Below are 13,194 nucleotides of genomic sequence, written 5' to 3'. Positions count from 1 at the left end.
GCAGCCAGCCAGGTTTCAGTCTAGGCAGATAAAAATAGGAAAGTCCAGCTAAATTTGAATTTTAGATTTAAAAATTTTGTTTTGGTGTAAGTACATCTGTGCAATATTTATGGTATGCTAAAAAGCAGTGGTTTGTCTGAAACTCAGAAGTAACTGGGCATTCGGTGTTATTTGCTGCACTTCAGCAAGTCTGTGACAGCCACTGTGGGGCTGCCTCTCCTCTCCGGTCTCAAGCCCCCAGCCCCATAGGTGCCCAAGAAACCCCACAGAGATGTGTGGAGAACATCTGAGACTCCAGTTTCTGTTAAAGCTGAACTCCACTGAGATCACTGTTGGGCTAGGCACAGCGCCCCCGGGTGTGTCAGAGGGTCTTTATGGGGTCTGACCCTGGGCTGCGAGGCTGGAGGAAGTAGGTGGGGCTTATTCATTCCTTCTCAGCAAATGTCAACATGTCGCTGTTTACTGGGACTGGTTCAGTGGATTTGCAAGTTATATTACTGATCTTGACAAATGTAACCTTCAAAAGAGACAAATGTCCTTAAAAAAAGTCTACCAAGAAGCCTTGGATTGAAATAATTAACATGACAAAAATTAAAAAGCTGACACTTCTAGCTGGAACTCTGTCAGGTAATTATAAAATTAAAAATCATGGGACCGGGCATGGTGGCTCACACCTGTAAATCCAGCCCTTTGGGAGGCTCAGGTGGGAGGATCACTTGAGCCCAGGAGTTTGAGACCAGGCTAGGCAACACAGTGAGACCTCATCTCTATAAAAAACTGAAAAATCAGGCATGATAGTGTGCACCTGTAAGTCAACTGAGGTGGAAGGATCACCTTGGACTCAAGAGGTCAAGACTGCAGTAGCTGTGATTGTGCCACTGCACTCCAGCCTGGGAAAGAGAGTGAGACCCTGACTCAAAAGAAAAAAAATCTTAAAAATCTGATAAGTTGGACAAAAATATCAAAATCATGTATTTGAAATATGAACTTCCACATTGCTCACAGTGCCCCTTGACCCTAGAGTTTCTGCAGGTCGACAGGAATTATGTATAGTTTCTTAGTGGCCGTGCGCGTGGGTATGAAGCCTTCACCTATAGGAGCGTGGCCATCTGACACCACTGGTTTAGACCACGAGGATAGGCCTCATCTCCAGGAGGCTGTGTGTCATGCTGTCATGTCCACCAAGAAGGAAGAGATGGCACAATTCTGGGTCTGCCCTTACCACCAAATAATCCCCTCCCCAGCACCCCACATCTCAGCAACATTAGAGTTCCCTTTTTTTTTTTGAGTTGGAGTCTCACTCTGTCGCCTAGACTGGAGCGCAGTGGCCGCTCCCGGCCACCGCAGCCTCGACCTGCTGGGCTCCGGCGATCCTTCCACCTCAGCTTTCCCAGTAGCTGGAATTACAGGTATGCGCCACCACGCCCGCCTGATTTTTTTGATTTATTATAGAGATGAGGTCTCGCTGCCCAGGCGGGTCTCGAACCCGCGGGCTCAGGCAATCCACTCACCTCAGCCTCCCAAAGGCGCAGGATTACAGGCTGGGCCACTGAGCCCGGCTCCTTTTTTTTTTTAAGGTTCTTAATTTTCTTTGTACTTCTTATTTTTTTAGAGGCAAGGTCTCTGTCACCCAGACTGGAGTGCAGTGGCATCATCATAGCTGACTACAGCCTCCAACTCCTGGGCTCAGACAGTCCTCCCACATTAGCCTCTCGAGTAGGTGGGACTACAGTTGCGTGTCACCAACACCCAGCTCATTTTTTATTTTTTCTAGAGATGAGGTCCTGCTATGTTGCTCAGGCTGGTCTTGAAGTCCTGGGCTCAAGCAAGCCTCCTGCCTCGGCCTCCCAAAGTGCTGGGGTCATAGGTATGAACCACTGTGCCCGGCGAGGGAGTGGCTTTGATTAGGAGATGCAGCAGTGAACATGTGGCCAGATCCAAGCTTAAATCTGGATTCCAGCTCTGCCTTTTGCTGGCCACATGACTGCGCGTATCACTTTCGGCCTCAGCTTCCTCAGCTGGAGACTTACCATGGGTCATAGCAACGTCCAGTCCCTGGAACACAGCAAGTGTTCAGGGAACGTGAAATCTGAATTGTAGGAGCTTGGTAGATCCATCCCAGTCCCTTGAAGGCAGGGTGTGCTCAGCCTGAGGAGATGGGCCGGCCCTGGTGTTCCTGAGCCAGGGGAGAGAACCACGGGCTGGGGAGGAGCACGTGAGGCTGAGAGGAGAAGCCAGCGAGCGAGTGGATGGCCCTGGGAACAGCAGGGTCTGTGCCCGCCCCGGGCTGAAATGTACAGAGCTGGCCAGTAGGGGACAGAGAGCATACACTGATGGGAAGACCTCCGACCCCAACTGACTGGGGGTGAGGGGCATGTGGGAGGCGGTGGAGCCAGGGGTGCGCCCTCCGAGAAGTTGAGGGTAACCGGAGTGTCATTTCTGCAAGGCGACAGCTCTGTGCCTGTGGGTGGAGGGTGTTAAGTCCTGCATTTATCTGAAGAGCATTCATGGTGCCTTTCTCCCTAGAGAAGAGACCGTCACCAAGAAAAGCGATGAGGCTAAGGAGAGGCTCTCCTATTCGAACCCAGAACTCACCCTTTCTCCTCCTGCCGCCAACCTCACAGTACCTGCCGCCCCACCTCCTTCGCCAGCTGGGAATTCCAGTCTCCTAAGCATGGAAAACTTCAGCTATGTTGAAGGAGACTCTTATGTGAAACTCTAGAAAATGGTTTCTGAGACGTCCTGGGGTGTCTTCAGCTGTTGGGAAGACCTTTGTTCTTTCCTGTTTTTCTTTTAGAGCCTTGTTCGGGCAGTTTTTGTTTATTCCAGCAAAGTCTCTGAGTTGGTACATACGTATTTGATCTTTAATGTGTGCTGTGCTTTGGGACACTTGCTGTAGTCAGTTGCATGTGAATTAAACTTATCAGGCCTTGTTGTTTGTTACTGAGTCTGAATGCGTGAAGGGTCCAGTCCTCTGAGGCTGTGAAGACCTGAGGCTCAGACACCCCTGAGGAACTTTCATTTTCAAAACTCAGCCAGAGACCCTACGGTCAGAGGGCCCTTCATGCTAGGCAAGCCGAGCTGCGTCCCCAGCCCCTGGGCTGGTGCTGGGTGGTTGAATTTTATACTGATTGACAATGTTTTCAAAGTTTGCTCCTAGGAGATGGAAGTGACTTTCAAACACTGCCACAGAAAACTCTACTCTGGAGAGCAGCCACGCGCAGAGTGGTTCAGCCAGGGGGAATTCTGTCGCCTAGGGCCCTCTCAAGCCTCTCAGCTGACCTCAGAGCACCTCTGAGGGCCACCAGGACTCTTCTGGATGATCTCAAGCAGCACCAAGGTGACAGTCGGATATGCATATGGAAAATAACCCTCCGTGCCATCTTTTATTCCACCTGATTCTTCCTGGAGTCCCTGGATGTGTTCTGTCTCCAGGCCTGCCTGTGAAAACGTGCCCTGATGCCCCTGTAAAAAAGGGCGGATATACTTCTGTGTCCCACAGGGGCTTGTGATGCCTCCTCCCCATGCATGTTAATAAAATTGTTAATAAAATTTCTTCTTTAAAAAAAGTACCTTCTTCTCCCATGCGTGTGGCAGCAGACCGTGTGGTTGGCTTGGACTCCGGTTCCTGACCGATGGCGTTCTGGAGCTGCGTGGCAGGGAGGGGGCACCCCTGAGCACCTGTTATAGCCAGCCAGGTCTCAAACTAATATCACCTCAGATGAGGAGAAAGACCACACCTCCCGAAAGGACCACTACTAGCCCTGTGTGGCCATCTACATTTGTATTTGTAAAAATTGAGTTAAAGGTTCCTCAGTCACACTAGCCACATTTTGGAGGTGAGGGACAGTCAGGGTCTCACTTCATTGTCCAAGTTGTAGTGCCGTGGCATGATCATAGCTCACCACAACCTCCAGCTCCTGGGCTCTAGCGATCCTCCTACATCAGCCTCCTGAGTAGCTAAAACTACAGGCACGTGCCACCACCCCTGGCTAACTTTTTGTGTGTGTGGAGTTGGGGTCTTGCTGTGTTGCCTAGGCTGGTCTTGAACTCCTGGGCCAAGCAGTCCTTCCACTTTAGTCTCTCAAAGTGCTGGGATTACAGGCGTGAGCCACAGTGCCCAGGCAAGTCACATCTCAAGTGCTTGGTAGCTTCCTGCGGCTAGCGGTCACCTTCTGGAATGTTGCCGACAGAGAACATGACCATCATTTCAGAAATTCTGCTGGATGGTGCTGGAGCGAGGATAGGGCCGTGGTCACACAGCCAGTTAGAAACAGAATCCCAGCCAGGCATGGTGGCTCAAGCCTGTAATCCCAGCACTTCGGAATGCCGAGGCGAGAGGATTGCCCAAAACCAGGAGTTCGAGGCCAACTTGAGCAACATGGTGAGACTTTGTCTCTATAATAAAAATGAAAAAAATTAGCCAGGCCTGGTGGCTTGCGCCTGTAGCTCCATGAGGTGGAAGGATCACCTGAGCCCAGCAGGTCAAGGCTGTGGTGGCCATGAGTGTGCCCCTGCACTCCAGTCTGGGTGACAGAGTGAGACTCCAACTCGGGGAAAAAAAAAAAAAGAATCTGGGAGGAGGAAACGGGAAAGGACTTACTCTTGTGCTGGTTTTCTTTCCAGCTTCGTTTCTGAGCATGTTCTAATGTGCCCCTGTGGAGTTTACGTGCCATTGGGGTGAGACTAGAAGAAAACATACAATGTCAAAACAACGATTATGTATCAGGAGCTGGTGGGCAGGATGGAAAAGGGATGTTCAAACGGGGAGGGAGATGATCAGTGCCGAGGAAGTGGGGGCCTGCGGTTTTGAACAGGGCGGTCTGGCTCTGCCTCTTTAGGAAGGTGATGTTTGAGCAAAGTCCTGAAGCCAGGGAGGCTGGGCCCGTTGGGGTGGAGGGAGAAGCCAGAGCAAAGGTTGGAAGACCGAAGGTTGCCTGGTGGCTGGAGGCAGAGCAAGGAGGCCAGGAGGCTTGCTGGGGTAGAGGCCACGGGAGGGGAGCGGGCGGTGACATTACAACATCACAGCAGTGGGGAGGAAGCCGATCTCGCGGCGCGTGAGGACTCTGACTCCAAATGAGAAAGGAAGCCTTGAGGTTTTTCAGTCAAGAAGATGCAATCCAGCTTGTTTCGGGCTCGTTTCGGGCTTTTTCCGGCTGCAAGTTCGGAACAGGCTAGTGGTGCCGGGAACAGAGGCAGTCCAGCTGCTGCTATGATAGTCCAGGAACACGACGAGAGTCACTTGGACCAGCTGCAGCTCGGATGATGACACGCATGGCCGACTCTGGACCTGTGTGTTTGAAGACGGCACCAGCATAGGCTGCTGGTGGATTGGGTGTGGGCACAAGAGGTGGGAAGATGGTGCCTGAGCAACCCAGGCATGCGGTTTCCGCCGGCTCCAGAAAGAGCAGATGTGCTGTGTCATGGGGGGAGGGCTCAAGTCATTTTTGGCTGATTGGATATACTGAACAGCTGGAGCGCCATGTGGCAACTGGATCTATGAATCTGGAGTTGAGGCGTGATGTCGGGGCTGAAGATGTGAGTGTGGGGGCCGTCGGCATGAAGAGGAATTCAAAGTCCTAACGCTAGAGGTGTCACCAGAGGAATGAGCAGGGCCAAGGAGAGACCCTAAGCTACGCCCTGGGGTGTTTTGAGCTGAAGAGGCTGGGGCGAAAGGGAGCTAGCCTAGAGAAATGGAGAAGGAGCACTCAGAGATGGGGGAGGGGTTCGGTGTTCTGGCAGGTATGTGAGGAGAGTTCCCGTCTTTGGCCCTCTTCCATCTCAAAGCCTGAGGCAGCAGGTGATGGAGGGAGAGAGAGAGAATGAGCTCTGTCCATGTACTGAGACAGCGCCCCCCATTTTCCCGCCTGCCCAGCCAGACGCCTGGCTGCTAACCACTCAGAGGACAGGTGAGTTGGCGCATTCTGGTTCTGGGCTCTTCCATGTTGAGGGCCTGCCATCAGTCAGAGCAAGTGGTGACATTCAGACATCACGGACTGAATGAAGCCCTGCCCAGATTCATCATGCAAGTCCCAATCCCAGTACTTTCAAATGTGACTGTCTTTGGAGATGAGGCCTTTAAAGGGGTGATAAAGTTAAAGGAGGTCATGAGGGTGGGCCCTACCCCAATAGGACTGTCGTCCTTATAAGAAGACGACACCGGGACACAGGCGTTTCCCCGGGGAGGATCATGTGAAGACGTAGGGAGATGATGCCGTCCTCAAGCCAAGGAGAGCCGCCTCAGGAGAAAACCATGCCTGCCAACACCTCAGCCTTGGACTTGCAGTGTCCAGAATTGCAGAAAAGACATTTCTGTTGTTTGAGCCACCCAATGTGTGGTGCTTGTCGTCATGGCCCTGGCGGACCAATGCAAATACGCGAATGAGGTTTTGAGATCTCATCCTCTCCCTCCTCGGCCTCCATGCGTGTGGCCTCATGAGGATGAACTCCTGGGGGAAGAGAAGTCAGGTGCTGGGCTTTGCTGGCCAAAGTGTACATCCAGAACTCAGGATGGGGAACTCCCCATCCTGAGTTCTGGATGCTACACTTTCAAGGGCTGGTTCTCTTGGAAATCAAAAGCCTGAGCCATGGTCCCAGGAGCAATAACCTCCGAAGGCAGATGAAAACTAGCATCCCTGCTGTCTGAATAAAGTCTGGGGGCTGGGGGAAGGGAGCTTGAGAGAGCCGAGGTTCTGGAGAGTTCCTCACAGGACTTCACATACCAGATAGTTTGAGGAGACTTGTGCTTGTTTCCAGGTGAGGCCAGTGTGGGTGACAAGCTTCCAGAAGTGACCCTGCACCAGGGGGAGGGGACAGCAGAAAGCGAAAGGGAGCCCATGTTGTGTTCCTAGGGCACTGGCGGGCTCCTGTGATGTCCCTGTCTCCCTGGTGTGACACACAACAGGCTAGAAAATGTCACAGGCCTTGATGGGTCTGGGCATAGAAGATGCCAACCTGGAACTGGATACGGAAGCATGGGTGTCAGTGGAGTCTGCACTGGTAAGGTGCGCTGCCTGGAGTAACTCTCAGCACCAGAGCACCCTGCCCTCACCCCAGCACCCATGCTGCCTTGAAGTGGGAGAGGAAAAGCCTGGATTGGCTGACAGGGTGGAGTTCAGCTGGACCTGCAAGCCAAGTGTCTCCTGTTAGGTGTGCTGGGAATTGAAGAGGGAAATTAAGCCAGTTATGGAAAGTAATGCTACAGGGGCTGGGAGAATGGAGTTATTAACGGGTATAGAGTTTCAGCTGCACAAAATGAAAAGTTCTGGAGATGGATGGTGGTGATGGCTGCACAGCACGTGCATGTATTTAACACCACTGAACTGTGCCCTTAAAACTGGCCAGGATGATAAATGTTGCGTATTTTACCACAATTTTAAAAACTGGAATTTTAAAAACTCAATGCTGTAAGGTTGCGGCTTATGAAATTCACACCCATGACAACAGATGGGAGCTGAACTAGAGCTTGGGCAAGTGGGGGAGGGGGTGGAAAGATTGCTCAGATAGGGCCCTGAGCTCCTGCAGGTGGAGGAGGGGAGGTGTGGATGCCACCGCTTGCTGGTGTCACCCTGGGCAGCAAGGTGCAAGCCTCTCGCTTACACATACCTGCCTCTGACATCCTGCAGTCACATTTCCCACCCAAAGGGATGATCTGGGGGTTGGAATCTGTGCTCAACCCTTAAACAAAGATTCCCACAGAGTTCAAGAAGGAGGATGCTAGGTAAAATGACTTTATTTCTGAGGCAAAAGGTTATGTAATACACAACTGCGTCTACCTGAAGCATTAGAAGCCAGCTGTAGCCAACCCATCTGGCGCATGTGCGGAGCTGGCCACAACAGGAGGGCTGCTTTTGATCATGTCTCATGTAACCGTGCAACATGCAAAAGCCGTGGCTTTCATGAAGAAATTAACTGTGCCTTGTAGCTTTTGCCCCAAATCACCAGAACTATGAAATCACCAGAACTAATCCCTTGAACTATTTCCGTGAAACATTCCTCTAAATGGTGACAGAAGAAAAGAATATCTATTATAATATGAAATCGTCTACACCCTCAGACTGCTCTTCCTGCATAGTCAGATGGTGGCCACGCACACATCCCTCTGGATGAGTGAAAGCTCAGAAGGCAGATTGGAGCTGCCAGGCCCTGGCTGGCTCTTCCCAGGAGCCCTGGACCTCTCCCGCTGCCTTTGCTGGGACAGCCGGGAGGCTCTTCACATCTTGGAGAGCCTGATGTCATAGGTGACCATGTTCAGGTTGTCCCAGGCGAAGAGCTTCTTCTCCAGTGGGTTGTAGTCGATCATGCTGCTGTACCTGTAGCGGTTCTTGAACGGGACGGCCAGGGGCTTGCTGCTGCCTGTGCCTGTGTCGTAGGCAAAGTTGACGGTGGCATCGGCCGAGGAGTAGCTGCTGACGGTGTACAGGGTACCGCAGATGATGAAGGCGTTGGCCACCGACTGCTTGCGGATGTTGGTCTCCCAGGTCTGCTCGAGTTCCAGGCTCTCGGGGTTCAGTCTGGAGAGGACGATGGCACCCTTGGCCTCCTCGGTGCTGTAGATGACCCAGAGGCCTGCCTCGTCCACAGCCAGGTCAATGTCTGTGTAGCCGCCCCAGGAGTAGGGGAACTGGCCGTGGAAGCCGGCCCCAGGGATCTCCCTCTCCGCTTTCACCGTCTCAGTGTTCAGCTCATATCTGACCACAGTTCTGGACTCGGCCCCCTGGAAGTAGAGGCTCCCGGCATACACCACGGCACCCGTGCTCTCCAGGGCTCGGGGCAGCACGTGCACCTTGGACGGGTAGCCTTGTGCAAACTGGCTGGGGTGGGCGTACTCGAACACCTGGCGCACATCCGTGCCCACCGTGTCGATCCTCCATGTGGTCTCCCGGGCGGAGGGGGTGGTGGGCCTGGGGTCTCGCATCCACACGCCGTACTTGCCGGCGATGGATTCCGCTGTCCTCAGGGTGACGGGCTCTCCCACCCACACGAGTTCTCCACATCCTGAATGGCGAAAGCAAAGAGCATGGCCACAGTCCTCCCAACACAGACAGTGACCACAGGGAGCGGCTGGGCGGTGGAGGGAAGACCCCGGGCACAGGCATACGTTCACAGCCCAGCCTTGCCACCCGCTGACTGTGGGACTTGCGTTAAGCTACTTGTCTCTCTGTGTCTCGGTTTCCTCATGTGTAAGGGGGGATAAAATAATGTTTTGGGTGGTAACACTGTTATAAATTTTAAACATATTTATGCACGCTAAGTGCTTGGTATGGAGTAAGTACATGGGAAACACTATGTGTTCAACTGGGATGCTAACAGAACTGTCAGTGTCAGCTGCAGGAATGAAGCCGCACAGAGGACACTGCTGTATTTGCAATATTCCTCTCGAGCTGGGCAGCGATGCGTGGGGGTTCGTTATGACTTTCATGTCTGATTTATCTCATTGTTAAAAGCAGGAGAGAGAAAAGCCAACTCCTTATAAGAATAATCTCCACACAACACAGTTTTTCAAGCATGAACTGGTGGGCCACATAATTCATGAATCCTTTTAATACAATAAAGCCCAAATGTAATTTTTTTTTTTTTTTTGAACTGGAGTCTCACTCTGTCGCCCAGACTGGAGTGCAGTGGCCGCTCCCGGCCACCGCAGTCTCGACCTGCTGGGCTCCAGCGATCCTTCCGCCTCAGCCTTCCGAGTAGCTGGAATTACAGGCATGAGCTACCACGCCCGGCTGATTTTTTTTTTTTCGTAGAGATGAGGTCTCGCCAAGTTGCCCAGGCGGGTCTCGAACCTGCGGGCTCAGGCAATTCACTCACCTTAGCCTCCCAAAGTGTGGGATTACAGGCTGAGCCACCAAGCCCGGCCAATTTTTTTTAATGTAGTAAAGAGATGGTTGAAAATTTATATTTCAGAGAATCATATTTTAAATATTTCATAGCCCACACGCCCATACATGCCCCTCATATGAGTGTTAGTAGTAATTGTTAGTAACATGGATAGTCAAAGTTTCTAAAAACCACACAGTCTTAGTGTTAAAGTCTGACTTTCAGGGAACGTTTTGGAGAGGAGCAAATTATACTTTTCCTTAGTGGCCAAAATGCAGAAAAAAATACCTTTAGTAACAAATTGTGTGCTCAGATGGCACACAGTATATAACTGTCCTTAAGAGAAAGATATGGCGACTGAAAACTAATTTCTCAGGTGTAGTTAATACTGTGTGACAATCAGGAGTGAAGTAAATACATTGCTCATCTTCCCCTGTGCAGCTCAGCCCAGCATCCCAGGTGTGGGGACAGGATGCAGGGCTTTGCTAGGGAAAGCCTGGCTTCCTGCAGACCTCCTGGCCAGGGAACAGAGAGGGGTTACTCATGTCCCCACTGGGTGGGCATTGAACACAGAACGAGTCTCGGATAAGGACCATGTGGCACAAAAGCAAAGAAACTCAACTCATACCATGGTCTCCCTCTTCACTCCCGGGACGACTCGAAGGGCTCTCCTTCAAGATTCTGGAGGCGGGAACTTCAGTCAACTCTGACTTCAGTTCCTGGAAGGCCAAAGTATCCAGAGGCCATCGAAGAACTAGATTACAAGAAAGAGACAAAATTGTACTGTGAGAATAAATGGCCCTAAAACTGACTATGTTGAAGATGGCATTTAACTAGGTTCCCAATGAGATGATCCTTGAGGTCTGCTTTAAGATAAAGGAGGAGGTCGGGGAGGAGGAAGGGAGGACGAAACGTGATTGGCTATTCTGATGGCTACTGGTGCTGGAGGATGGCAACATCGGGGTTCCTTCTGGCCTCTCTACTTTTAAGAATGTTTGAACAATTCCATAATTTAAAGCCTCGTGAATAATAAATTGCATAGCAATATGCCTAGCACAGAGTATGGCATTCAAAATAAAATAAGGCTTTACACAATTAAAATAATTTGCACAAGAAGGATTGATTTATGAATAGCTGAGATGTGATTTCAGGAATATTGGGACTATCCTTAGTATCTTCTTAGATGAATTTCACCCATTAAAAATTCACTGAATGACTTAAGGTTTTTTTCTTTGTCATATGCAAACATTCCTGCAAGAAGTAACATACACAGCTCTACACGCTCAGTTGAAATATTTTTGTCAGAGGTCAGATGTGGTGGCTCACACCTGTAATCCCAGCATTTGGGAGGCTGAGGAGGGAGGATCACTTGAAGCTAGGAGTTTGAGATCATCCTGGGCAACATAGCAACAACTGTGTACACACACACACAAAAAAAGATAGAAAAAGAGCCTGAGGCAGAAAGATCTCTTAAGCCCAGGAGTTTGAGGCTGCAGTAAGCTATGACTGCACCACTGTTCTCCAGCCTGGGCAACAGAGCCGGACCCTGTCTCTAAAAGAAAAGCAAAAGAGAAATACTTTTAGATTTCTAAGACCAGCTTTGCATAAGGAAGGATGAGTGTGTGCAGGGTCCTACAGGAACTTACAGGTTGGTTTGAGCCACAGAGAAGGGAAGTCATGTGGGCGACACTGGTTAGACAGTAATGATCACAGTGCACCACACATCTCTAATTCTGCTTGGGACTATGGTCTTACAGCAGGGCTTGAATACTAGGATGAAGTAACTGCCACAAGAAACAGGTTGTAAAATGTGGGTCTGATGGCAATGATGACGATGGTGATTATTATTATTATTTCTTTTATTGTAGAGACAACGTCTCGCCAAGTTGCCCAGGTTGGTCTCGAACCCGGGGACTCAGGCAATCCATTCGCCACAGCCTCCGAAAGTGCTGGGATTACAGGTTGAGCCACCATGCCCAGCCAATTGTTATTACTTGTAGGGATGAGGTTTTGCTATGTTGCCCAGTGTGGTCTTGAACTCCTGGCCTCAAGCAATTCCCCTGCCTCGACCTCCCTAAGTGCTGAGATTATAGGTGTGAGCCATCATGCCCAGTTGGTTTTGATTATTATTCAGGCATGGTGGGGCCAACAGCCTAGAACCCAATGGTCACTGAAGAGATCCTTTAAGGAAAAACTACGGGCAGTGAAAAGACCAGCAGTTGCTGGAAAGGAAGGGATGAGTAGGTGAGAAGCGGGGGATTTTCAAGGCAATGTAAGTACTCTGTGATGCTCTAATGGTGGGTGCGTGTCGCTGTTCATCTGTCCAGACCCACAGAGCGTACAGCACCAGAGGGAGCCCGGTTGTGAACTGTGAACTCTGCGTGATGATGGTGTGTCCACGGAGGTCCGTGAACTGCAACACGTCGACAGTGGGGGGAGGTGTTGACAATGGGGGAGCCCGGGTGCACGAGAGGTCTCTGTACCTTCCTCTCAATGTTGCTGTGAACCTAAAATTGCTCTGAAAAACCCATCTTTTAGAAAAGACAGTTTGTTGCACTCACAGATCCAAGAGGAGGGGGCACCCCGAGCCCCGGGGTCCAGGAGGGAAGCCCCAGGGCTGCTCCAGAGTCAGAGTGGGTGAGGGAAAATACGGCCTTTACTGTCCTTTCCATGTGAAGGCCAGGGGGCAGAGCGAGTGGGTTTGGGGCTGGCAAGTTTGAGTCATATCGGCAGACTCTGGGACATGGGTGATGTCCCCAGTTGTCTGTACCAGGCCTAGGGTGACCAGGGCAAGGGATGATGGCCCAAGACTGAGCCAGAGAGAGAAGGTGGTGGCTGTGGGTCTGGTGGTTGGTCTGCATACCACAGGCACTCATGGGTGCATCCCATGATTGGTATGCACATGACAAGTGCCCACAGGTACATCCTCTGCTGCCGGTGGGAGCTGGCCAGCCCTGAGAGGGTGCTTTCCCCAGCAAGACCTGGCAGCAGGATGAGAAGCTGTGGGGGCCCAGCGCTCTCCCTTCAGGTGCTGGGCTCCGGCTCCAGGACGGGAGGAAGGCTGCGCTCCCCCACCTGAGGGGGTTGTGAGATGGGTCTGCCTGGGACCCCTTGTTTTCTCAGCTCCCCTAAACGTAGCTCTTGACAGACTCTTCACTCCTTGGGGACCGTGCCTCACCTATCCAAGGCCACACATTCCATCACATTCCCACATCTCTGGGATCAGGTGCTCTTTCGGGGTCACTGGGGTTCAGTTCTGAGGAATTAGGGTCCTGGAAGCATTCCTCCCTGGAAGGAGCTGGGGAACATGGTCAGCGGCTCTTGGGCCTGAGTGGGCAGGCACTGACCCCCACTGAACCCCCTGCCTCACCCCCA

General features: G+C 51.5%; 1 protein-coding gene across 1 annotated transcript in view; it reads right to left on the bottom strand.

Annotated features, from left to right (window-relative positions):
- Positions 1-8,159: 8,159 nt before the first annotated feature.
- The window catches only part of MYOC (myocilin), a 13,764-nt gene continuing 8,729 nt past the window's right edge, over positions 8,160-13,194 (bottom strand). The window contains exons 2-3 of the mRNA XM_008056250.2: positions 10,448-10,573; positions 8,160-8,997 (exon numbers count right to left, since the gene is read on the bottom strand). Coding sequence (XP_008054441.2) covers positions 8,213-8,997; positions 10,448-10,573 — 911 coding nt within the window. The 3' untranslated portion in view covers positions 8,160-8,212. The remainder of the gene's footprint in view (positions 8,998-10,447; positions 10,574-13,194) is intronic.

This window comes from Carlito syrichta, unplaced genomic scaffold, assembly GCF_000164805.1.
Source record: "Carlito syrichta isolate Samal-C Ts95f unplaced genomic scaffold, Tarsius_syrichta-2.0.1 Scaffold302299, whole genome shotgun sequence".
Lineage (NCBI taxonomy): Eukaryota > Metazoa > Chordata > Mammalia > Primates > Tarsiidae > Carlito > Carlito syrichta.
Note: the sequence above shows the minus strand (reverse complement) of the source record. Positions and strands in the feature narration are given on the sequence as shown.